This window comes from Colossoma macropomum, unplaced genomic scaffold, assembly GCF_904425465.1.
Source record: "Colossoma macropomum unplaced genomic scaffold, Colossoma_macropomum, whole genome shotgun sequence".
Lineage (NCBI taxonomy): Eukaryota > Metazoa > Chordata > Actinopteri > Characiformes > Serrasalmidae > Colossoma > Colossoma macropomum.
In genome coordinates, this window is record NW_023495303.1 from 484216 (window position 1) to 511479 (window position 27264).

General features: G+C 41.3%; 1 protein-coding gene across 1 annotated transcript in view; it reads left to right on the top strand.

Annotated features, from left to right (window-relative positions):
• The first annotated feature begins 1904 nt into the window (after positions 1–1904).
• The window catches only part of cntnap5b (contactin associated protein family member 5b), a 97385-nt gene continuing 72025 nt past the window's right edge, over positions 1905–27264 (top strand). Inside the window, 6 exon segments of the mRNA XM_036562045.1 lie at positions 1905–1911; positions 2031–2045; positions 2048–2140; positions 5885–6078; positions 12178–12325; positions 24938–25141. Coding sequence (XP_036417938.1) covers positions 1905–1911; positions 2031–2045; positions 2048–2140; positions 5885–6078; positions 12178–12325; positions 24938–25141 — 661 coding nt within the window.

Genomic DNA, 27264 nt, shown 5'->3' on the forward strand with positions numbered 1-27264 from the left:
TATCTCTCTGTAATAATTCCCATCAAATGGATCTTTTTTTTTCTGTAATAAATTGTCACAACACAGCCGACTGAGTGTGAGTAAGTGTGACCTATTAGCATGAACTTTTATCCCCGATTAGCAGCGTTAATGAGCCGGTCACTCAGACGTCTCTGGGCTCCTGATAAATTTCTGACAGGCCAGAAAAACTTAGCCTATACATACGAGTTATTCTACCAACTTCACTAACGCTGAGACCCAACTTCAGAAAAAAGAAATAAAGGTTATTAAAACAGAACAGAAGCCTCAACAACTAACAAATACAGAGTGTTCAGCCCCTCTGTTCAGACCACCCTTCACCTTCAGTCCAGCCTCCACTCTTCTCAGGAGACTCTCTTTCAGTTCCTCTGCAGACACACCTCCAAAGTTCAGTCTTAGAAGCTGGTTGATCATTTTCTGAAGTAACCAAACACATTCAGTGAAGCTGTAGAGCTCCGCCCTCTTTAGTGTCAGCAGGAGGAGACCGTAAATACGCAAAGCAGCTGATTGGACTGGTGATTATAACAGCAGCTGTAGTTATAAAGCTTTAGTCTATAATCATGATATCATTAAGGTTTAGATATAGTGTGATCGTGTGTCCAAATTTGTTATCTTGAGATCACAAGATAATTAACTTGTCATCTGAAGATTACAACTTTTGTTGTCTCGAGATCACAAACAATGAACTCATTCTCTCAAGATAGCAATTTTGTTATCTTGAGATCACAAGATAATTAACTTGTCATCTGATTACAACTTTTGTTATCTCAAGATCACAACATCATTAACTAATTCTCTCAAGATTACAACTTTGTTGACTTGAGATCACAAGATAATGAACTTATTACCGCAAGATAACAACTTTGTTATCTTGAGATCACAAGATAATTAACTTGTCTTCTGAAGATTACAACTTTTGTTATCTCGAGATCACAAGATAACTATTTTTTTCCAAGGTAACAATTAACTCGCTACCTCAAGATAATAAACTTTGAGATCATAAAATAATTAAGTTGTGATCTCAAGATAACAAAGTTGTTATCTCGAGATAACATGACAACTATTAGTTATTTCAAGATAACACCTTTGTTATCTTGAGATCACAAGATAATTAACTCGCTGTCTCAAGATAACTTTTTATCTCGAGATAACAAGATAACTTAATAGTCTTTTCAAGATAACAATTTTTATTTTAAGATCATAAGATAATTAACTCATTATCTCAAGATAACAATCTAGATAATTATAACTACCTCATGGCCTCTCTGTTGTGTGTTATTATTATTAAGTGCTGTAGGTTCAGTTTCGTCTCCAAGTAACCATATAGATCATGTTCCTCCAGGACCCTTCAGAATGATGGAGAATGTGTTGTGTATGATTCTGTATATTCTACTGTCATAAGCTTGACATCGTGACAATAGAACAACCTTTTTTGGTTCTATTTAGAACCGATTTCCAAAATGTTCCATATAGAACCACATACAACACATTCACCATCAGTCTGAGGAACCATTTCACCATGCAAAAGATTGTTCTTCGAGGGTTCTTGAGCAATGGGAATATTTCAAGAGATCTATACAAAGCCATTTCATGCTTAAGTGGTTCTTTGCATGGTGAATCGGCTCTTTGGATTGATGGAGAACGTGTTGTATATGGTTCTATATGGAACCTTTTTGAAAATGGCTCCAAATAGCACCAAAAAGGGTTCTTCTATTGTCACATTGTCAAGCTTACGACAGCAGAATATACAGAATCATATACAACACCTTCTCCATCAATCTGAAGAACCGTTGCAAAAGATGGTTCTTCAACGGTTCTTTACTAAAGTTAATGGTTCTGCTTAAATGTTTCTTACATTGTGCAATATTTCCTCAGATTGATGACGAATGTGTTGTAAGTTATTGTAATAAAAACATGCTGGTTTGTATTGTTCTGAACGATCAGGTCGTCCCATTGTTTAGGTGGTCAGTGTGGTCTGTTGTGCTAACGTTATGTTTCCTCTTGTTGTCCAGATCAGTGTAATGGGCCCTGGTCTCGGGTCTGCCGCCCACAGCCTTCCGCAGCTCCTCCGTCTCCTCAGACAGCCAGTCGCCCTACTACGCCAAGCTGAACAGACGGGACGGTGAGTCAGCACATCACACACACACACACACACACACAGACACACACACACAGACACACACAGACACACAGACACACACAGACACGCCTCGGGGTCCGGAGCTTCCTCAATAATTCACCTTCAGAAGGTGCTTTAGATTTTCCTTTCCCTGAGCCTCACCTGCTCACTGAACCTGACGGACGCTGAGGCTCTTAGTGGCATATTTGCTCAAACTTGAGGTTGTGACATCATTAAAATGAGTCCTTCACATGTCTGATGCCTTGGATGTCTGATTTTTGAAGTTTCAGACCAGAGCATCCTGGGAGTTCAGTGGTTTTCTCATGGTTAGGCTTCATTTGGCTCTGATTTTTAAAAACAATAGCCAAATTTAGATCATCTCTGCTGGACTGGTCAATCGAGGCTTCCCGGCACAGTGTTTATAGTCACAATGAAGAATCGCTGTAGCCTGAAATGCATTTCCACCAAAGTTCTAGATAATTCTAGACAAAAATACAGAAAAAAAGTGGTTCTTCAAGGGTTCTTTAGAAATGACTGGTTCTATACAGAACCATGAACACCATTTGCATCCTTAAATGGCTCTTTGCAGGGTGAAATGGTTCTTCAGATGAAGGGGGAATATGTTGTATATGGCTCTATGTAGCACCAAAAAAAGGGTTCTGCTATTGTTTACAATATTGTCTACTTTTGGTGCTATATAGAACCCTTGTTACAAAAGTGCAATATAGAACCATCTACAACATTTCCTCAATCAATCAAACAATTTTACCACGCAAAGAAACATTTAAGCACGCAAATTGTTCTTTGAGTGATCATAGTCCTACATAGAACCCTTGTCTTCACTAAAGAACCCTCGAAGAACCATCTTAAAAACTCAGATCTATAGAAACTCCTTAACTACTACACTCTTTAAAAAGATGGTTCTTTAAGGGTTCTTTAGTAAAGAAAATGGATCTTTAATGGTTCTCTAAAGTTTGTTACCATTAAAAAATTATATAATAAAAATAATATCATAATGTTTTGAGAATGAAGTCGTATTTTTTAGAATAAAATCATAACATTTAGAGAAAAAAGTCATATTTCGATGATAAAGTCATACTTTTAGAATAAAGTCGTAATATTTTGAGAATAAAGTCATAAAGTAACAAGAATAAAGTCGTGATGTTTTGAGGATAAAGTGGGCTAATCGTAGGGGGGCTGCCATAGCGCGTAGGACCCTCGCCGGAGTTCCGCTCCTTCAGGATCGATCATTTTGATCATCATTCTCACTGTCTGTGAAACTTCATGCCCTCTTTGAATGGGGGGAGATGGAGCCCTGATAGCCATGTAGACGACCCTGCCTGAGATTCTCCTTCAACAACACAGACAGACAGTTTCCTCTGAGTCCGTCTGGCTCTTTATTCTAGATAAACACAGTTTCCTGCTCAGCCGTTTCAGCCGGTTCTTATCCTAATAACAGGCTGGTGCTGATGTGCAGGAGAGACAGGGAGACTGAGTGTTTCTTTATGGGTGAATCGATATGAAAGTAGAACTCCACCAACTGACCGACCCTCATTTAACACGAGGAGGGGCTGCCTTCACTTTGAAAAGCCTTTGGCCACAATATTGTCGCTATTCCTGGTATTAATGCCACTTTAATGTAATATTAATTCTACAACTTTATTCTCAACATATTATGACTTTATTCTTGAAGTCTACTATTTTTAATTTTTTTAACAGTGGCCCTAAAATGCAGTTGTAGTTCAGCGACTGACAGACAGCATAACATCATAAGTTTATTTTCAGGGAGCCCCCAGAATTCTGATTTTGAGGCATTCAGGGGGTCCAAGAGGTTAGTTAGGGGGTCCCCAACCCACCAGAACCCCCTGTATTCCATACCTTGCTGTTGGTGACCTCAGACACAGTCCTGGCTCTGCCTCTGGTGTTTCCTGATTAGCTAGAGTTATTGTCTTTGTGCTCATAGTGGCATCGGCATCGCTGTCTGTTTTCCCACCGGATGCGCAGTAAGTGGAGCAGATAGTGCCGAAGTTGTTTGCTTTCCTGGATGAACTTTAGCTGGAACAGGCAGTGCTTTAAAGTCGAGGCTGGCAGACGTGCCTCAGAGTGCCGGGGTTGGATGCTGAAAGGTTTTCTTTTCAAGTTTAATTAAAAGTTTATGTTTTGCTAATGAAGGAGCGTCACGGAATTCTTATGAAGTCTTTTTTGAGATGTTCAAGCTGAAATGTGATATCAGGTCCTCAATACTTTTCAACCCTTAAATCAGCCAGGGCCCACTGGCGGGCCCACACATCTATAACCTAAGAATAGCGCAGCCAGTTCGCATTGAAGTCCCTGTCGTGACTGAATAATATGTATTATAAAACGAATAGTTCCAGTCCTAATATCTTATTGGCTGAGCCGTGTTCGAAGCTGGTGTAAAACCCAAAATATAAGTGCACCTATGACGCCTCACAACCGCTGAACTCTGTATCACTGCGCTACAGCATGAAAAACCCTTGTGCTGTTAATGAATAGTCTTTGACTCTCATGCTGCTCATATGGAGCACCGAGTATAATGATAAGGTAAAAACCCATTTTTTGTTTAAACTGAGGGGCTGACAACTTATGTTCTTAACTAGAACCAGGCTGATCAGCTAGCTAACAGGCTAAAAGATTACAAACATGCTAAACAGCCCCGTTATTCATATCACAGGCTTGAATTAAAGTACTTACAGTATGATTCACTGTAAAACGACAGTATGAAAGTCTAAAAATGTCACTTGAATGTTTTACACGCTTTAAATGTCCGTGTTTCTGTCAGAAGTCACGTCAAACCCAGACTGAATCCCAAACAGCTCTGTACTCCCTAAATAGTGTTCTAGCTATGAAAGTTTAGAAATTCTAGCCTCTACAGTCAAACAGTGCATCATGTACCGAGTGTGGATGAGTCTGAGTCCCAAATGACTGTTTCTTAGCTGTGTTTTGCTCTGTTGGGCTGCAGGATCCAGTATTTAAACTCCTACGTAGTGCACTATGTAGGGAGCAGGGAGCCGTTTGAGATTCTGCCCCAGTGTGAGAAGAGGGGCCGCTGGATTGGTGCTAAATAAGACTCTCGGTGGTAATTTGGTGACTAAAAGTACTTATAAAGCGAAGGTTTTTGCAATTAAACTGGGCTGTGTTATCAAATGTTTCACTGTTATTCGCCAAAAAGTTCATGTAATGACTGCAGTGTGCAGCGATTGGCAACCGAACATTCTTCTCTTCATGCAGAGGTCCATGGTTGCTTGGCATCAACACCATACTTTAAAGGAACTACATTTCTTGGCTGAATATTTATATATGTCAAATATTGTTAATAATAACTTTCATTATTTTCTAAAAAATGTTTATTTTATCACATTTTATGTTGGCCAATGTTTAATAAAACCAATAAGCCACTTGACGCCATGCTTACAGTGATGTAATCACAGGGAATGGGGTTTTACTCCACGTCGTGCCTAACAACACCCTTCCCCGTGATACAATCGCAGTAACACAAGGCCTTTAGTTGCTTGTTGTTAATAAGTTAATAAGCCTGTAATTTTAAGGGGTTAATTAAAAAGAATATATTCAGCGTGAGCACATGGTGTTTTAATTAGTGTTAGGCTTAGAAATTCTAATTCATATGGGACATTATTATGGCACATTCATACTCATATATAAGGCCTATGTAAGACCACACGTTGTAACACTGTATAAACCAGCCCTGTATGTCTGTGTGTGCATTAGGAGGTGGAGGCTGGACGCCGGAGCGTACGGATCGTCTGCGCTGGTTACAGGTTGACCTGCGGGAGAGGGTAGAGGTCACTGCCGTGGCCACGCAGGGTCGTTTCGGGAGCTCTGATTGGGTGTGCAGCTACGCGCTGCTGTACAGCGACACAGGAAGAGCCTGGAAACAGTACAGGCAGGAAGACAGCACTGGGGTGAGTCTCTCACATCACCACTTTCAGTACAGTGAGACTGATTTCAGACCAGGTTCGCTTTGTATCTGCTAACAGTTCTGTTCTCTGAGCCTGTCTGAGCGAAAACCTCAGGAAGTTTTCAAATTGGGTTTCAAAATGTGAGATTTTAATCACTTCTTATTTTATTGTTTTGTTTTTTGGCCACAGGTGACTCCTGATTTATAACAACGCAACAGAAAATACAAATTTGATTCTGAAATAAGTAGGAAAATGCAAAATTTTGAATGCGCCTGTTCGGATTACATAACGTGTTGATTTTTTAGTTCAAAGTAAGTAAAGTCTGCAAATTTTAGAGCTTATTTTTTACTTATTTTCTATTCATTGTGTTTTACAGATTGGAAAACAATAAAGCATATGTGCCATTACTTTTTATTTTTCCAATATGTTAAATTCAGCTAATAAACAGTATCTTGCCATTACTATGTGCTGAAATATGATCTCTGTTCACTTAGAAAATCAACACAACATGGAATTTTACTCGGGGTGTTCAAACTTTTGCCCAGGACTGTAGATATTTTTGATCTGTAAATTTATTGGTTAGGGAGATGTCTGGCTTTGTTACCACCTCTGGCACAAAACACGGTTCTAGATACGTTATGTTACTGTAAACTACTCATGGTTTTAGATAATTTAGGTGTTTATTGATAATCTTGTCCCAATTTATCAATTCATTTCAATTTCTTTTTTCACCCCAGCCTTGAAATTGCTACGGTTCCTGTCTGACTGGGCTTATCTGAACTCTAACTCTAATGTAATAGTACATTCTTTAAAATTATGGTTCTCCAAGGGTTCTGCTTTTGTTACAATGCCAAGCTAGTAACAATAGAGGAACCCTATTTGGTGCTATATGGAACCATTCCATATATAACACATGCTCCATCAATCTGAAGAACCATTTGCACCATACAAAGAATCATTTCAGCATATATTGGTTCTATATCGAAACTCATGGTTCTAAAAAGAACCATTTATTTTACTAAAGAACCCTTGAAGAACCATATTTTGTGAGAGTGTATAACTGACCACTGTTGGTAAGCCTGATTGAATCTGTGCTGTATGTGGTCAGTATACAAATGTCCAGCAGTTGAGTTTTCAAGTTTGCGAGCTGATATTCGGTTATCTGGTTGAATGTATGTCCAGTCAGCCTTGACCCTGGAGCTGGTCAGCTTCTGTGTGTGTGTGTGTGTGTGTCTTCCACATTCTCCCAGGAGGTGAAAACTCATTCACTCGCCCACCTCCTTGGCTGAACTTGAATTACTTTGCAGGGAATTTTTTTCTTTTCTCCTGGTTTATTTTGACAACTCTGGGATCGATCTGGAGTGGCCCTGTGTCACCGGAGCCAGAGGTTGCATCGCCTCCACGTACAGAGGCAAACAAACGGGTCTCGCCCGCTTCTCCTCAATCAATACGAGCCATTTCACAGTGCCATCATCTCTCCGCTCTGCCGCACAGCAGAGAGAGAGAGAGAGAGAGAGAGAGAGAGAGAGAGAGAGAGAGAGAGAGAAGGCTGTTGTCATCTACGGTTCTACCTGAACCAACATTTAGCATATCTTTGCATTTCCAATGCACAAAATATTTCAAGCACAGACTGAACTGCTTTGAAAAACATTGAGCCTCAATCTCCAATATTTTCCTAAGTCTGTTCTTAAATGTGTTCTTTGAAAGGTCCTAAGAAAGGGATCGGATTCATGATGTGTTCTTAAAGCGCAGAACTGTTCTCACCTTTGTGCTCTTGAGTGTGTTAAGAACAAATCCCAAATTAAAAAACATTGGTGAATGTCGGAATCTTCGGGAAAACTGCGTAAGTGGGTTTAAAGAAGGAATTTCTTCTTAAGAATGGTTGGTGAATGAGGCCCAATGTGTCTATGGTCATTTCAGAATTTCAGTACTGTCTTAAAAATAAAGCTTAAATGGTTCTTGGCTTGGACGTGCAGTTCTAAGAGAAATCTTAAATTGGTTTGGAGCCTTTATGTTATTATATAAAAGCTCCTCACTTTCGCATATTTCAAATACTAATATTAGGCCTCATTCACCAAACGTTCTTAAGAAGACATTTCTTCGTAAAACTTCACCGTCACATGGACGTAAGCTAATATACCAATGTTGTGACACTTGTTCTCTCCTCTTACTTCCTGTGTTCAAACCAAAATCACTATCCACCCATAAGACTAAGCATTTTCATTTTTCACTGCAATCAAATCTTTTTGACAGCCCCCAGAAAAAAAAAATCACCCCACAGCTTTATGATTTTCACCTTTGAATGCATTTTATAACTAGAGCTATTTGATGGGAAATTTGACAGCTCCCTCTGGTGGAAAACCTTCAACCTGCTAAATGTGAGTGAGTGAGTTACACTTAAGGAATTTAACGACACTAATTCCAGCTAAGCTGCATTCTTAATGTTAGCAAGACAACAGCTAACTATCTTAACTTTGGCCAACATAAAGATGGCCAAAACAAATGAAACTAATCAATTCTTTTACATCCAGTACAATTTGATGGGAAAATAGTGCACTCCTGTGGAAATTCTTTAACCTGCTAAACATGAGTGAGTGAGTTACATTAAAAAATGCAACAAGGTTGTTTCCAACTACATCGCTTTCTACCTAGTTAGTATATCTAGCTTGAAAACACGTTAGATTAATATTAGAAATACAACAAACAACCGTCTTAACTTTGCTGCCAACTGCAAGATTTATGGTCAAAAGAACTGCTGTTTTCCTGCTGACTACATTAAGTTGTTTCCAACTACACTTCTTTCTTGCTAGTTAGTCTTTTTAGCAGGGAAGCATTAGATTAATGCTAGCTAACGGCAAGATAGTGAAACTGTTTATGGTTAAAAGAATTGCTGCTTTCCTGCTGAGTACGAAGATAAACACAGCTTGCAGCTTTATAATTTTCACTTGTGGCTTTGACGAGAAAATAGCGCCCTCTTGTGGAAAATCGTCAACCTGCTAAATGTGAGTGAGTGAGTTACACTTAAGGAACTAAATAACACTGATTCCAACTACACTCCACTCTTAATAACCTATCTAGCAAACTTATTGCACTAATGTTAGCAAGACAGCAGCTAACTCTCTTAACTTTGGCCAACTGCAAGTGGCCAAAACAACTGCTGCTTTTGGGCAGATTGCACAATTTGGTGAAGAAAAAGGTGACCTCTTGTGAAAAACCTTCCAGTCTTCATCCACTAGGTGTTCCTGGGTGGAGTAAATGGAGGTATGCAGTTGGACCATTTTTTCAGGTGTCTATAATCTAATAGCATCTCCAGTGAGAGAAAAGGAGAGCAAAAGACTGGTGGATGATGAGCTTCACCTGCCAGCTCCTCATGGGGTCGCAGATCACTGTTATCTCACTGATGTTCTACACTTTCATCTGCGTGTCTGCTGGAGGGAAAGACGTGCTAATTGCTCCGGCAGCATGCGCTTTATGGAAATGTCTTTGAAGGTTTTGAGCTTCTAATTGGACTGGGACTAAAAAGCGACGTATCGTTTTCTGAGGTGCAAAGAGGGCCCTCCAGTCTTTCCAACCCTGCCGAATGCTGCGGCGCTTGCAGGCTGTCCTCCAGCTATGTTGATGGTGGACTCCTTCGCTAGCTTACCTTGTTAGCGTCACTGGCTTTGGGCAAAGATTAAAGAAACCAATGGCGCTCGAAGCTTCCTCTTAGCTTCCCCGGTTGAATTTTAAAGTGGGTAAATGTTAGCACGGGGGCTGGAGTCTGTGTACAGCAGCACCTAGATAAGCTCTATATTTAGATAAGCTGTTGAGAACACTAAAGATAGACTGTTTCTGTCAGTCAGGCTAATAGACTCACGAGTCCCAGTCCACCCCTCAGGGACACCTAGAAGTCCACGTTTCTGCTCCCAACACACCTGAACCAAGCGAGAACAATGAATATCTGGTTTATTAGTGGTGGAGGCTGGGATTGAGGCAGAATGTGGACTGCCTAGTGTCCCCTAGGACTGGACAGGGTAGTGACTAGATTATGAAGAGAGCTAATGAAGTGATTTCCATTGGAAACAGGGGTTTTTCCTTCACATAGCAAAAACAGCTCAGTTTTCTGGCTCAGTGAAAGCAAGAATTCTCTGCTTTCACAGGAAGAAACTGTTGTTTTAGGCTGAGGTTTAGAAGCAAGCATTGATCTAAATGTGGATACAGTTTTAAACCAAGTTGTGTACCCATCAGCTGTGTCAAAATGTCTAAAATTGTCTGTCATACTAAAGCTATTTTCAAAATTCTGTTTACAATGAGACATTTGCATCTAAAAAAAATGTTCGCTAACAATTTACTTGAGCCCTGTTGTGTAACATTGACATAAGCATGCCATAAACAGGTCATGCTAGATGTCATATGCTGACATTGGCTGTCAAGATAGATTTTGTTCAGCAATATAACAGCGTGAAGCCGTGACATCAATCACTGCGCCACATTTAGCTCTGACTTTGCACACGTAGACTGGCTGAGAGACATTTTATGAGTGCTAATATCTGAAATCCACCATCGTTCACAGTGGTGGTGATAGGAACCAGACGTCCACTTCTAAAAGCTCCCTCACAGAAAGATATTATATGAAATGGTTATGAATTCACTGCCTGATGACTGAGACACTGTTTTAGGATAGTTATGAGAAGATTTCGGCCTTGAACTCCATTCATGGTGGAGGGATACATAATATGCAGGGCGTTGTGAGGCAAAATAGTCCCCAAAGAAAATGTATAATTTCAGATTTTCCACTATTTTCCATCATCAACATTCCATATAAACTCAGAAGACTCGTGTAGGTTCACTGGTGGTTCTGGATAATAAATAAAATGTCTATATTTGTGTTGTAGTCATGGTGACTCCTGGTTCCTATCACCACCACTGTAAAGACATCTGAACCATTTCACTCCAAACCACTCTGAATCACCTTGTTTACATCTCACACTGAATTATAAAGAAATTTAGAAAAAGTTGTGGAATTCCTCTTTAAGTATCACTCCATCTTATTCGCCTCCCAGCAATGACAGATGTTGAAAAAGAAAGAGCCATAATAAGGTGGCATGTTTATTACAAGTAACAGGCTGCTGTCATAATTCACATGCTGTCATTAGCTGTCATGATAGATTATATTAAGTAATGTAACAGCATAATGTTACTATTACCATTAATTGTTATTGTAAACTAGAAAAAAAATAGCACAGTCCAGTATGAATTCCATGCTGGTCTAGAGCTGGTCTGGTGCTGGTTTACAGCGGCGCTTGAAAGTTTGTAAACTCTTTAGATTTTTCTATATTTCTGCACAAATCTGACCTTAAACTTCATCAGATTTTCATAGAAGTCCGAAAAGTAGACAAAGAGAACCAAATTAAACAAATGAGACAAAAATATCAGACCTGGTCATTTATTAATTGAGGAAAATGGTCCAATATTACAGATCTGTGAACCATAGCTTTCAGTATTTGGTGTGACCACCTTATGCAGCCATAACTGCAACTAAACGTTTTCCGATAGCTGTTGATTTTCCTTTAGAATTTGCTGGTATAATTCAAAGTTCATTGTTCCATCAATGATGGAAAGCCGCCCTGGCCCAGATGCAGTGAAACAGGCCCAAACCATGAAACTACCACCACCATGTTTCACAGATGGGATAAGGTGTTTATGCTGGAATGCAGTGTTTTCCTTTCTCCAAACATAATGCATTCTCATTTAAACCAAAAAGATGTGTTTTGATTTCATCCATCCACAAAATATTGTTCCAATAGCTTTTCTAGCTTATTCTGGTTAAACCAGTCCACAACACAACATTTGCTGGTCTATGCTGGAGTTTCTAGCTGGCTAGAATTCAGGTTTTGAAAATAAAGTTCCAGAATAAACGAGTGACAACTTCAGACATTTGTAATATAAATGTTTGATGAACAATGTCAAATATCAATGTTTGCTTGTGACTGAATATGAAAAATGTAAAATAATAATAAAATTTCGAACACATTATCGGGGGGCCCAACCCCTAGTTAGCTAGAGCGCTAGCATGTTTACATACCAAAAATGATTATATCTGTTGTTCTATTTGATCTACAGACCTTCCCAGGGAACACAAACGCAGATGGAGTCGTCCACCATAAACTGTCCCACTCCATCAGAACGCGCTACCTGCGTTTCCTGCCCCTGGACTGGAGTGCTGAGGGCTGGATCGGACTGAGAGTGGAAGTCTACGGCTGCTCCTACAGTGAGTGCCGAACTCATCTTTGCTGCCTTTTCAATCTCGTCAAATGCTCCTATGTGCCCCTTAAAAAGTCGTATTTATGAAGTCTGCTTAGAAACATGACATATTTGCGTAATTCACACACCACTAAAGTTAGCTAGCTAACTAGCCCGGTCTGTTGTGGTATCCTTTTGCTGTCCAGCTTTCTTTTTAAAGCCTATTATGAGAAACTGAACATTATGATGGGGATCATACACTATATGGCCAAAGGTATGTGGACACACTTACTTATTTCCAGGTGTTTCAGCCACACCCACTGTTAATAGATGTATAACCATGCAATCTCCATAGACAAACACTGGCAGAAGAATGGTTCATGTTGAAGAGCTCAGTCACTAAACATGGCACTGGCATAAAACATAACCTTTGCCACAATTCAGTTTAGGAAATTTCAGTCCTCCTGGATCTGCCCCAGACAACTGTAAGTGCTATTATTGTGATATGGAAGAAACAACAGCTCGGATCACCAAGTGCTAAAATGCATAGCATGTAATAATCTCTTATCTTCTGTTACATCACTCACTACAGAGTTCCAAACTGCCTCTGAAAGCAACATCAGCACAAGAACTGTGTGTCGGGAGCTTCATGAAGTGGGTTTCCATGACTGAGCAGCTGCACACAAGCATAAGATCACTATGTGCAATGCCAAGTGTTGTCTGGAGTGGTGTGAAGCACTGGACTGTACAGTAGTGGAAACGTGTTCTCTGGAGAGATGAATCAATAATGCCAACAGTAAAGTTTGGTGGAGGAGGGATAAACAGTAGAGTGTGGTGGAGGAAGGATAAACAGTAAAGTTTGGCAGAGGAGGGATAAACATTAAAGTTTGGTGGAGGAGTAATAAACAGTAGAGTGTGGTGGAGGAGGGATAAACAGTAAAGTTTGGTGGAGGAGGGATAAACAGTACAGTTTGGTGGAGGAGGGATAAACAGTAGAGTTTGGTGGAGGAGGGATAAACAGTAAAGTTTGGTGGAGGAGGGATAAACAGTACAGTTTGGTGGAGGAGGGATAAACAGTAGAGTTTGGTGGAGGAGGGATAAACAGTAAAGTTTGGTGGAGGAGGGATAAACAGTAAAGTTTGGTGGAGGAGGGATAAACAGTAGAGTTTGGTGGAGGAGGGATAAACAGTAAAGTTTGGTGGAGGAGGGATAAACAGTAGAGTTTGGTGGAGGACGGATAAACAGTAGAGTTTGGTGGAGGAGGGATAAACATTAAAGTTTGGTGGAGGACGGATAAACAGTAGGGTGTGGTGGAGGAGGGATAAACATTAAAGTTTGGTGGAGGAGGGATACACAGTAAAGTTCGGTGGAGGAGGGATAAACAGTAGAGTTTGGTGGAGGAGGGATAAACATTAAAGTTTGGTGGAGGAGGGATACACAGTAAAGTTCGGTGGAGGAGGGATAAACAGTAAAGTTTGGTGGAGGAGGGATAAACAGTACAGTTTGTTGGAGGAGGGATAAACAGTAGAGTTTGGTGGAGGAGGGATAAACAGTAAAGTTTGGTGGAGGAGGGATAAACAGTAGAGTGTGGTGGAGGAGGGATAAACAGTAAAGTTTGGTGGAGGAGGGATAAACAGTACAGTTTGGTGGAGGAGGGATAAACAGCAGAGTTTGGTGGAGGAGGGATGATGGGCTGGGCTGTTTTTCAGGGTTGGGACCCCTCAGTCCCAGTGAAGGATGATGCTGCAGCGCAAAGACATTTTACACAATTATCTGCTTCCAGCTTTGTGTCAGCAGTTTGGGGAAGAGCCTTTCCTGTTCCAGCATGACTGAGCCCCTGTGCACAAAGCAGCTCCATAAAGACATGGTTTGACAGTTTGGTGTGGAGAAACTCCAGTGACTTGCACAGAGCCCTGACCTCAACCCCACTGAACACCTTTGGGATGAATTGGAACGTTGATTGTGAGCCAGACCCTCTTGACCAACATCATTGTCTGACCTCACAAACGCTCTTCTGACTGAATGGGCACAAACTCCCACAGACACTCTCCAAAATCCTGTGGAAAGCTTCCCAGAAGAGCTGAAAAGGGGGGCAACTCCATATTAATGTGCATGGTTTTGTAACGGGGCGTCCAACAAGCTCATATATGTGCAATGGTCATGTGTCCACATAATTTTGGCCATTAAGTGTATGTGCTCATTGAAAAGAAAAACCTTTATTTCCTTAATTATAGTAAAACATAATTCAGTTCATCTGTAGAAGTGGACAGCACTGTTAAGCCAAAGATTAAATGTCTATTTTATTTGGCGAACTGATAGGATGTGAAATCACAGCATGTGAAAGAAAACTCTGCTAATTTTGACATTTCAATATGCTTTCAATATTCTTTCATTCCTCTCATTAGTGGCCTGCAGAGTGACATTTACCAAGAAAACAAAGGAAATCAATTAATTACCCGAGAGATCCCAGCGCCCCACGCTGCCCCCTCAAAGCTGAAAAATTCATAAAGGTTGCCCTGCTTGTTAACACCCTGGGTAGGAACTGCCCTTTTACACAGACCTAGAACCAGCTCCAGGTAGCCGAATGCTACCCACAATGCAGCACAGAACTGACCTCAGATCAGTATGAAAGTGCCATCAAGTTCCAGCCCTGATATTTGCCTGTTTCTCTTGTTCCTTTCCCTAAAGTTCTCTTAAGTTAGCTATAGCAGTTTACATGATAACTAATCTGTAGACTAGCCATTTCCCTTCATTTCTGTATGCTAGCAGTTTCCCTTAATCTCTGTGTTTTAAGTCTTACCCTTAATCTCTGTATGCTTTCCTTTAATCTCCATATGATAGTTTTTTTTCTCTTAATCCCTTTATGATTTGTTGACCTATAATCTATTATATTGTATGATCTATAATTTGTTGATTTTTGATGTGAAAATAAGTAAATACAACCCCACAACCATTTGATGTTTTCTGCAATTATTAATGCACAGTTCCATTTGATTAAATTGAAACATAGAAAACACATATAAATTGTAGCATGTGTAAAAGTCTGGACACCCTACTAAGTCAGTAGTAACCCCTTCGACAGATAGCACAGTTTGAAACCAGCTAGGAGTCTTTCTATTCCTGTTTTAGGGATTTTCACCCACTCTTCTTTGCAGAGCACCACGCTTAACAGCATGTTTAAGGCCTGCTCACTCATTTATCAAAGGTGTTAAAGTCAGTGAGGGCTGCTCCAAAAGCTTCAGCTTGCATTTCTTGAAGTAGGTCGTGGTGGATTTTAAGTTGTGTTTAGGATCATTGTCCCGTTGTTGACACCTCTATTCAGCTTCAGTTTTTTCTAGTGTTGTAGTATTCGAGTCTGGTCTCTAATCTGTGTTAAGTCTATTCCCATCACATATCATAGTATATGTGTATCATATATTCTCTTCCTTGATTTTCTGATTCTGTTTAAAGTGAAATAACTATACTAGCTAAAAAAAAAAACTGCAGCATTTAGCAGGATGTGACTTACAGTACCTCAGCACTGGTTCCATGTCCCATGTGCGTCCAGCAATGACCCGCTGCTTAAAGAGGTGAAAGGAGACTGACACAAGCTGTGCAGATCAGCTAAAACAGATTAAGTCAGTTGACAGTTCAGTAAGATGTTGCCACCAAAAGACCCACAAGAGGACACATGACTTGTCATATTTTGACAAAAACGAGACGTGACAATTGCTGACCTTGCAAAATTCCAGTCCTTCCAGCAAAAAAAAACAAAAAAAAACATGAATTGGTGGTTGTGGTGGGCTGGCTGGAGGACTGGGGGAACGTCTCCTCATGTAAAGAATCCCAGGTTCTGTTCTTTAATGCTAGCTTCTAGAAAAATATCATGTAAGAAGACCGTGGCCCATGACATGCGTCAGCTCTGCTGGCTGATGGTGGTGGAGTGATGGTATAAAGCATTTTTTGAAGGAGAGAAGATGTCTGAGCAAAGACGATATCTGGTCTACCTGGTTTCAGGCAGGCTTGTGCTGGTTTATGCTGATCTTTTCACTGGTCACCAAGCATGGTCATAGTAGTGTTTAATGCGTAGTAGTGTTTAATAGTAGCGTTTAATGCGTAGCCGTGCTGTATTTACTAATAATGGTTCCCAGTGGTAGCAAATATAATGTGAATAATAGAGGTCCTAAAACAGAGCCTTGTGGAACACCATACTTTACTTTTGCAAGAACAGATGATTCACTGTTTGCATCAACCAAACGATCAGTCAGGTAATACCTAAGCCAGGAAAGAGCTGTTCCTGTTAGTCCTACAAGGTCTGTCTAGTAATATAGAGTGGTCTATCATATCAAATGTCAGATCAAGGAGGACTAGCGAAGATACATTTCCTTGGTCAGAGAATAAAAAGAGATCATTTACAGTTTTCATTAGTGCCTCTATGTGATTTACAGTCTTATTTAGCACAAAGCTAACATCACTTTTCCCACACTGGGGTTGAATCGGAATCTCTGTTTGCTGCTGCTTGGTCATGAGTGCCAACCATTAATTTGGGCCAGAAATCCATCATTTACATGCTGCACTGTACAGGAAGAAAGGAGGTGTTTGAGTTTGATGCTACTTAATGCAGATCTGACTGAAACACAGACATTTAAAGCATGTAGGACTTTAAAATAACACATTTTTTAATCTTTAATGTTGCAGTCTTATAGTGAATCATGTTGTAAATACTTTAATATATGTAAATATATGCAATATTAATGATGGTGTTGTTTAGCCTGTTAGCTCACTGATCAGTCTAGTTCTACACTCTTTAAAAGATGGTTCTTCAAGGGTTCTTTAGTAAAGGGAAAGGTTCTGTTTAAAACCATGAGGTCTATATAGAACCATTTCATGTTTAAATGGTTCTGCTCATGGTGAAATAGTTCTTCAGATTCATGTTGCATATGCTTCCATATTGCACCTTTTTAAAAATGGTTGTATCTAGCACCAAAAAGGGCTCTGATACACTCTCAAAACAGATGCTTCATTAAGGGTTCTTTAGTAAAGAAATGGTTCTATATAGAACCATGAGCATTCAAAGAACCCTTTGCATGATTAAAGGGCTTGTTGCATCATGAAAGGGTTCTTCAGGTTGATGGAGAATATGCTGTAGATGGTTCTACGTAAACACTTTTTTGAAAAGGATTATATATAGCACCACAAAGAGTTGTTGTATTGTTATAAGCTTGACATCAAAACAATAGCAGAACCGTTTTTGGTGCTATACAGAACCCTTGAAGAATCATCTTTTTTAAGACATGCAGCACTAAAAAGTGTTCTGCTATTGTTGCAGTGTCAAGTTTGTAACAATACAAGTTTTTGGTGCTATAGAGAATCCTTTTAAGAGTTACAGTGTCATTAGAAGTACCCTGTTTGGTGCTATATAGAACCATATATAACACCTTCTCCACCATGCAAAGAACTATTTAAGTATACAACCATTGCCTTTCATAAAGAACCCTTCAAGAACCATCTTTTCTAAGAGTGCAGCTAAGAAAATCTGTATTCAGCTCCTTAGTTTAAACAGAACCGGGTTCCTCCTTCATCAGTCTACTCGGTGGTCCATACAAGAAACATTACAGTCAAATATTTTTCCATTAACACCATGAAATTTTTAGTGAGTTATGTAAAAAATATAGAAAATCCAGAATCCAGTTGTCTGAAATCCAGTTCACTGCTACTACTAGCCTGTGCGCTATCTGCATTATGTTGATTTCTTGAGGTCTTCTCCCTGACCTCGCTGCCCAGTGTTTATTGGCTGGCTGACATTAATCCTGCGAGGATGAGAGAAAGCGCCTCTGTGAAGGGCAGCTCGGTTTACCGCGATGGTCAAACACGATAAGCCAGTGCTGACCACACACTATTTTCCCTATTAGCACTCGATAACACAGCCGCGAGGGCTGCTCTGGACGCCCGCGGTGGAACCGGCACGGCACGTGCTCAAAGAGCCGAAAGGGGAAACGGAGGAAGAGAGCAGGCTGTGAATTAATGGCCTTTAATTACGTTTATAATTACCCCTTAACAGTGCATTCATTATGCATAATGGCTGCGCAGTGCAGAGCTCCACCACGTAGGTGCTAAGTGTATTTGTACATTTCTGATAGCTCTGAGGTTACAAAAGGAAAAAGCTCTCAAAAACGGCAGGAACCAGCGAGATACACCTGTCAGTACTGCACTTACAGCAGTGCTGAGAAGACGGAATGGATGGCATGCGGGCGAGAGAGGAAGAGAAATTGCTAGAGAGAGAAAGGTTGTGTACACACAGCAAAAAGGTTTCTATGTAGTACGGCTTTGGGGAACCCTTTTTGGTGCACGCGCAAAGAACTCTTTGCATGATTAAAGGGTTCTTTGCATGGTGAAAGGGTTCTTCAGACTGATGAAGAAGGTGCTACAGATGGTTCTACAATGTCAAGCTTGTAACAATAGAAGGTGCTACATAGACCCCTTTTCTAAAAGCTTCTACATAGAACCGTCTACAACACATTCTCTATCAATCTGAAGAACACTTTCCTGATGCAAAGAACCCTTTGACCTTGCAGAGGGTTCTTTGAGTGTTCTTGGGTCTATGCAGAACCATTTTCTTTACTAAAGAACCCTTGGAGAACCATCATTTTTAAGAGTGTTGGATATAAAGACAGACAGAGAGAGAGGTAGTGGATTGGTAAGGGGGAAATTTATATAACAATGTTTGTCGAGCAACAGTGATGTAATAATAATAATTTTGCAAGGCAAGTTTCTTTATACAGCAACATTCATGCACTGCTGTCATTCAAAGGGCTTTACAAATGACAGTCAGTGTAACAAATAAGTAAAAAAGAACAGAAATTACATGATTAAAACATGATAAAGACAATAGAGAACAGAGAAAGAGAAAAACATGACATTAAAATTGAATTATGGTAATTAAAAGCTAAATAATAACATGAATTAGCATAATAAAGTGCCATTAAAGGAGAGAAGTACAGTAGAGCTAAACACTTATATATGAAAACTGGTACGCAAGATGTAAGCAATAAGTACTACTAGTACTACTACTAATAATAATGATAATAATAATAATAGGCTTAACAATTTATATAGCACATTTTAAACAAAATGCTTTAATACAAAATAATACAAATCAAATTTGGCTGAAAAATAAAGTACATTAAAAACAATCAAGAGGCCATATTTTTTTTTCTGCATAACTCAGTGTGTGAGATGTAAACAGAGAGATTCAGAGTGGTTTGGTGTGAAATGGTTCAGATGTCTTTACAGTGGTGTTGATAGGAACCAGGGGTCGCCATGACTACAACACAAATATAGACATTTTATTTACTATCCAGAACCACCAGTGTAATATAATGTAATATAATATGTATGTAATGTAATATAATATCAGATGTTTGAGTGTTCAGTGTGTCCGTTTCACACTTCCTAAGTTCTTAGAAGTTGGCTTAACATTTTCTGCTTAGTTTTCTGTGGGGACTATTTTGCCCTGACAAGCTATCAAAACTGATACAACTGAACAAATCTGACTCAGTTTCACATCTGATCACTCTGGATGACTTTGCTTACATCCCAAATATTAAATTATGCATGGATTCTGAAAAACATTAAACTATTCATGTTTGTGGCTTCACCTTTTATGCTATTTAAAGTATACTATACTGTCAGAAATAAAGGGAATAAACTGTCACTGGGGTGGGACCCTCAGGGTCCATCTCAGTACCTTTAGTCAGGGAACATAACTGAACCATAATCCACTGAAATGATATGTTCTAAGCTGTACTGACTCCACACACCCCGTCTCGTCTCCAGGCTTTTATTTTACTGTTCTGTTTAAAACATTCGGATATGAAAAGGTACAAATACGAACTTTTCACCTGGAAAAACTTATTTAAGGTTCACAATCAGACCTTAAAACCACTGTTGTACCTTTGAGGGAACATTTACAGTGTTTGTACCATTTCTAACAGTGTACATCACGAGACAAAGCATTAACAGTACTCACTTTTATACCCCTAGTTGGTAATTGCAAATAAATAGGGACACAGTGATGAAAGGTCGTAGGAAGGTGAGGCCACAGCAGTGGAGGTTGCCCCCCTGTCTCGCTGGTGGTGGCTGCAGTTAGATGAACAGATACGCTCAAACCTTTTTCACGATCTGCTGCCTTTCCTCACCTTCTTTATCCTGCTGTAACTCCTAGTTTTAAAACTGTCTTCCTCTTTATTGCAAATTAGGGCCTATTGTGAGTGCTGACAAACTGCAAGCTAGGAGTCTTTCAGGGCTGTGCTTGTCACCTTGCAGGGTTTTAATAAGTGACAATAGTGCGCCGCCCTATTTATGCCACTAAGAACATTTATCAGAGGCTGACACGGCCTGACTGAATTCTATTTTCAGTGAGCCTGTCAAGGCCAGCCTTGCTGCAGTGCTTGTGTGCCTGTTTGTTTGCGTGTGTACTGGTGTTAAAATGGCTAGCGTTTGAATGAGAGAGGCTTCTGAAAGCACTGATTGAATTTGGAGGGCAGGTCTGGAGCGGAGAATACTGGAAGTGACAGATTGTCCTTTTCCTCCGCAGCCCTGGCACCATGAAAGCCTCCCGAATTAAATTAGGCATAATGTGGAGTGTCCGTAAATACCTTCGGCAAACGCATTTCCCGGCATGCACTGAGGAGGGAGCCGGAGAGAATGGCAGGCAGACAAGCGTCTGTGTCGTTTTGTGAAAGGTGACACTCTCGCGGCTCATTTACAAGAACAGTTCTTTAAAGAACCATCCACAGGTTCTTCTGTGGCATTACATAAATAACATTTTTTGGCATCTTTATTTTTAAGAGTGTAGTCCTGCTGTAGTTGTGTTCCTGCTGTAGTCCTGTAATCCTGTTCCTGCTGTAGTCCTGTAATCCTGTTCCTGCTGTAGTCCTGTAATCCTGTTCCTGTCGTAGTCCTGTAATCCTGTTCCTGTTGTAGTCCTGTAATCCTGTTCCTGTCATAGTCCTGTAGTCCTGTTCCTGCTGTAGTCCTGTAACCCTGTTCCTGTCATAGTCCTGTTATCCTGTTCCTGCTGTAGTCCTGTAATCCTGTTCCTGTCGTAGTCCTGTAGTCCTGTTCCTGTCATAGTCCTGTTCCTGCTGTAGTCCTGTAATCCTGTTCCTGTCATAGTCCTGTAATGCTGTTCCTGCTGTAGTCCTGTAACCCTGTTCCTGTCATAGTCCTGTAGTCCTGTTCCTGTCATAGCCCTGTACCTGCTGTAGTCCTGTAATCCTGTTCCTGTCGTAGTCCTGTAGTCCTGTTCCTGCTGTAGTCCTGTAATGCTGTTCCTGTCGTAGTCCTGTAGTCCTGTTCCTGCTGTAGTCCTGTAACCCTGTTCCTGTCGTAGTCGTGTAGTCCTGTTCCGGCTGCAGTCCTGTAATCCTGTTCCTGTCGTAGTCGTGTAGTCCTGTTCCGGCTGCAGTCCTGTAACCCTGTTCCTGTTGTAGTCGTGTAGTCCTGTTCTGGCTGCAGTCCTGTAATCCTGTTCCTGTCGTAGTCCTGTAATCCTGTTCCTGTCATAGTCTTGTAATGCTGTTCCTGTCGTAGTCCTGTAACCCTGTTCCTGTCGTAGTCCTGTAATCCTGTTCCTGCTGTAGTCCTGTAATCCTGTTCCTGTCATAGTCCTGTAATCCTGTTCCTGCTGTAGTCCTGTAATCCTGTTCCTGTCATAGTCCTGTAATCCTGTTCCTTTCATAGTCCTGTAATCCTGTTCCTGCTGTAGTCCTGTAATCCTGTTCCTGCCGTAGTCCTGTAATCCTGTTCCTGTCATAGTCCTGTAATCCTGTTCCTGCTGTAGTCCTGTAATCCTGTTCCTGTTGTAGTCCTGTAATTCTGTTCCTGTCGTAGTCCTGTAATCCTGTTCCTGCTGTAGTCCTGTAATCCTGTTCCTGTCATAGTCCTGTAATGCTGTTCCTGCTGTAGTCCTGTAATCCTGTACCTGCTGTAGTCCTGTAATCCTGTTCCTGCTGTAGTCCTGTAATCCTGTTCCTGCTGTAGTTCTGTAAATCTGTTCCTGCTGTAGTCCTGTAATCCTGTTCCTGCTGTAGTCCTGTAATCCTGTTCCTGCTGTAGTCCTGTTCTATTCCTGTCCTAGTATCATCCTGTTCCTGCTCTATTTCTGCAGTGCTGTCATTGTTCTGTAGTCCTGTTCCTCCTGTGGTCCTATACCTACTGTAGTCCTGTAGTCATAGTCCTGCTGTTCTCCTGTTCCTGCTGTTGTCCCGTTCAGGCTATTGTACTGTTCTTGCTGTAGTTCTGTTCATGCTGTTGTCCTGTTCTTGCTGTTGTCCTGTTCCTGCTATTGTCCTGTCCTGCTGTTATCCTGTTCCTGCTATTGTCCTCTCCTGCTGTAGTCCTGTTCCTGCTGGACTGATTAAATGTGCTACATTTGACAAAATGGGAAAAGTGTGAATGGTCCCTAAATGAGATTTCTGAAGAATTTTGGAGGTTTTGGTAATAAAAATCTCACCACAAAAGCGTTCGAGATATATTATTTTATTTTTTATATGTGGTTTTATTTTTTACACCATCTGAAAGCAGGATGGTCTTGTTTTTCTGCTGCAGAGTGGACGCTGTGCTTAGCTGTCTATTTTTGTAACATGAATACAGGTGCAGGTCATCATCTAATGGCTCTACAGATAGCACACACACACACACACACACACACACACACACACACACACACGCACACACACACACACACACACACACACACACACACGCACACACACGCACACACACACACACACACACACACACAATGTCCTCTGTAGCCCCCGTCCCCTTCACACACTCTTACCAACAATCCCCTCCACACTCCAGCAGTCCTTTATAGCCAACGACTCTCTCTCTCTCTGTCCCTCTCTCTCTTGTCTGTATCTCTCTCTTCCTCTTACTCTCTCTGATGCTCTCCATCTCTTTCTCATTCTCTCTGTCTCCCTCTGTCTGCCTCTTTCTCTCTCTCTCTCTGTATCTTTCTCATTCTCTCTCTGAATCTTTCATTCTCTCTCTCTCTCTCTCTCTCTCCATCTATCTCTGTCTCTCAACTTCAATCTCTCCCTCATTCTCTGTCTCTCTCTTTCTGTCTCTTTCTTGATCTGTCGCTTTCTCATTCTCTCTCTCTCTCTTGCTCTCTTTTTCTTTCTCTGTCTCTCTCTCTCAATCTTTCTCATGCTCTCTCAATCTCAATCTTTTATTCTCTCTCTCTCTCTCTCTCTCTCTCTCTCTCTCTCTATCTCTGTATTAAGCACACAGATTGGTGCAGGGTCGTGCGAGTCAGACTGCGTTAGTCTATGTCTCTCGCTCTCTGACCGGGACTCTGTCTCTCTCTGACTGACAGAGACGGACAGACACAGGCTGAGCGCCGGGTGACCCCTGCCCTAAAGGTCGCCCTTCATATGTCTCATATTTTTCTGCTTTCAGTAGAAACCTAAAAAGTAGAGCGTGTATTTATAATATTTAATCTGTTTAATATTATTCTTATTGTTTGTGCAATAAACTGTTCGAACTATGAAACACACAAATAGGAATATAAGCCACATCAGTTTATTATTACTAGCGAAACAGTAATGAGCTCGTTCTGATCTGAGCAGTAGGGTGAATGAGCGTGCATGCCGCTCTCCCGTGCATCTCAGCATGTCCATCTTCAACATAAATGGGCAGAGCTTAACTGCTCTAGGCTTAATAGGTGGATATATGGAAATGTGTTGGTTTTGTGTGACATCAGAAAAACAGTGAATTCAAAACAGGTTAATTTAGCAGCTCAGTTCACATATATGGACTGTGTGTACTGGGGAACGTTAAACGTTCACTAGCTAGCACTAGTGGACTCTTTATGCTGATTTATTTTGATTGGCCATTGAAATGTGCAACAGTGTACCTTGCCCAGTTAGCCTACACAGCAGACTGCAATGATAGGTTAGCTGTTGTGCCCACTTTCAAGGGCAAATCGATGGAAACTGTTGATAACAACATAAAACAATATTTTACTGTTTAACAAATAATATCTGTAGGGTTCTAGTGACTTGTCTCCATAGTTGACCATGAGTGAACCACACCCACATCATCCATTGAAGCTCTGCTATATGATGCATTCATATTTATTCTCTTTAAAATACATCTACAATATAAACCTCATAATAAACACTGTACTGCATGTCCAGGAGTATCCAGACACTCTTTCTGATGAGTGAATTCAGCTGCTTTAGTCCACCCATTGCTTGTATAGCATCTATAGAAAAGCACTGACCAATAGAATGGGATACTCTGGAACAGTCTAAGGTCACCATGCCCAATGTCCAGTGTGGGCTAAAGGGGTATAAAGCCCCCCAGCATTGGGCTGTGGATCAGTGGAACTGTGTTCTCTGGAGTGACGGAGCTCCATCCAATACCTTAGGGATGAGTCGGAGTGGTCCAGAACTGACCATCCAACATCAGTACCTGACCTCACTACTGCTCAATCAAATCCTCACAGCAATGTTCCAACATCTATTGTAAAGCCTTCCCAGAAGAGTAGAGGCTGTTACCGGTGTAAAGGGAGACAAACTCACTATTAATACCCTTCATTTCAGAGGAAACACTGTTGAAACTTTGTGATGGTGGTGTTTTCTTTCAGAGTCGGACGTGGCGGATTTTGACGGCCGGAGTTCTCTGCTGTACCGGTTTAATCAGAAGTCTATGAGCACGGTGAAGGATGTCATCTCTCTGCAGTTTAAGAGTCAGCGGGCGGAAGGGGTTCTGGTCCACGGTGAGGGTCAGCGGGGGGATTATATCACGCTGGAGCTACACCGGGGCAGCCTGGCTCTACACATCAACCTGGGTGAGTATCACTCTGAATAAAGCTGCGTTTGGGTTAGAAAATAAGATTTTCATTGTGGAGGAATTCAGACTACAGGTGTTTTTTGTAGTCATAATATAGACAGAACAGCTTGATTGAAGGAAAGAGTGGAGATATGACACGAGTGCAGATGCTTTCAGAAATGATACAATTAATCATTTAACAAGCCACCATTCTCAGTAGCAAGTTTAGGGTGTTTTCACACTTACGTGCACACCCAGGACCGATTCTGGGCTTGTTTGGTGGGAGGGACTCTTTGTCACTGGTTTGCTGTCACACAGAAGAGCTCCAACCAAACTGTGCAATTCCTTAAGTCACTTTTCTGAGTACAGGTTTGCAAAACAGTAGGCGCTAGCTTCCTCCATTTGCTTTTTTTGGTACTTTTTCCCCAATTTTCTCATATCCAATTCCACCCAAAGTTAGGACTCCCTAAACACACAACACCACCAGCATTAAGAGGGCGAAGGCTCTGCACAGGCTTCCTCCGAGACCTGTGAAACCAGTCACCGCATTCCAAACTGCTGCACATGCAACATTGCTGGACAGCCAAATGTGCTCAGAAGAAATCAGCAGATCTTTCCCATCCTACCCCCCCAGAGAGTGAGGCCAATTGCGCTCTCTTGGACTCTTGGCCACGGATGGCTGTAGAATCACCAGGGATCGAACTCACAATCTCCGGGTGATAGGGCCGGATGCACCACTCGGGAACCTGGTGCCTTTCATTACTTTCCTTGGATACAAACACTCAACTGGTGAAGAACATCCCACCATCATGAAACTTGAGAAGAGAAGTGATGTGATAACTCAAAGCCGTTACATTACAAAATGAACCAATCATGCGACCTCATGTGTCGCTGGTGAGCTTCCACGTGTGCAGCAGACCCCACCAGAGTTGGCTGGAAGCGAACCCCAGACCACTGATTTCAAGAAGACCAGAGATTGGTTCTCTGGACCTCTCCCGAGCTCGCAAACAGCTTTCATGTTTGACCAAAGATACCAAACTTGCAGAGCAAGTCTGGAAAAAAACTGTACTGTGAAAACACCCTTAGAGTGAACTGACCTCGATTCTGGGTCAACAGCAGGAGGAGAAGATCTAAGCGACTGTGAAAGAGGGTTCATTATTGGGGCACGCATGGCAAGAGCTGCTTAGCAGTCGAGTCTAAAGTGACCTCTGCATTTAGATCTGTGGGAAAGACATCAGTAGTCAGGGTTGAAAGTGCACGTTCAGTAAGCTGAGGCTCGTGCTTTAGTGTGATATGTAAGAGCAGCTGTTCCCATGGTGACACAGAACGTCAACGCAGGATGTGATCAGACTGTCAGCAAGAACAGTCCGTCCATATCTTGGGAGATTATAGCGGGGCTGCAATACATAGGACCAATTACAAACACCAATGACCATCTGAGAGGTCAGTGGTGTAAAACTCAAGTGGGAGAGTGCATGTGCAGCGTACACCAAGTGAACAGCACAGGCCTGAATGCTTGATGCCTGCAATGAGGGGGTCCTGTGGCTCTGTTATGCTATAGGGGCATTTTGCTGGACACTAAGCTCTGACTGATCACCTTTATCCCATGATGAAACATTCCTATCCTGATGGCAGTGGTCTCAGTGCCCCCTATCTGCAGGACACAAGGGTTCCAATACATTGTAATGGGTTGATGAGTTGGAAGATGATGTAAATGATATGCTATGACCTTCACAGTCACCAGATCTGAGCCCAGTTGAACAGCTATGGGGGTTGTGAGGTCTGATTGTCTTATAAGATGCAAGATTAGGAAGAACGTACGTTCAGTCAGGTGGGTCTTATTAAACTGTATTCAGTACAAATGCAGTCTCTGGAAAGTCTGTCTTCAGTGGCAGTAAAGTGTAGTGAGGAAAAGTGGTGAAAAAGAAAGAAAGAACACTTTTCTCCTTATTTTGACTCGAGTACTCGGTTTATTTTTGCTCTTAGAGAAGATAATGAGTGATACACACAAGCAAGAGTCTAATCAGAACCCCTGAGGGGATTATTATGGGCTGTAAATGAGAGAACGGACACACACACACACACAGCGTCCTGTAGAGGTCAGTCCTATTAAATCAGACTGAGCGATAAAAGAGAAATAAG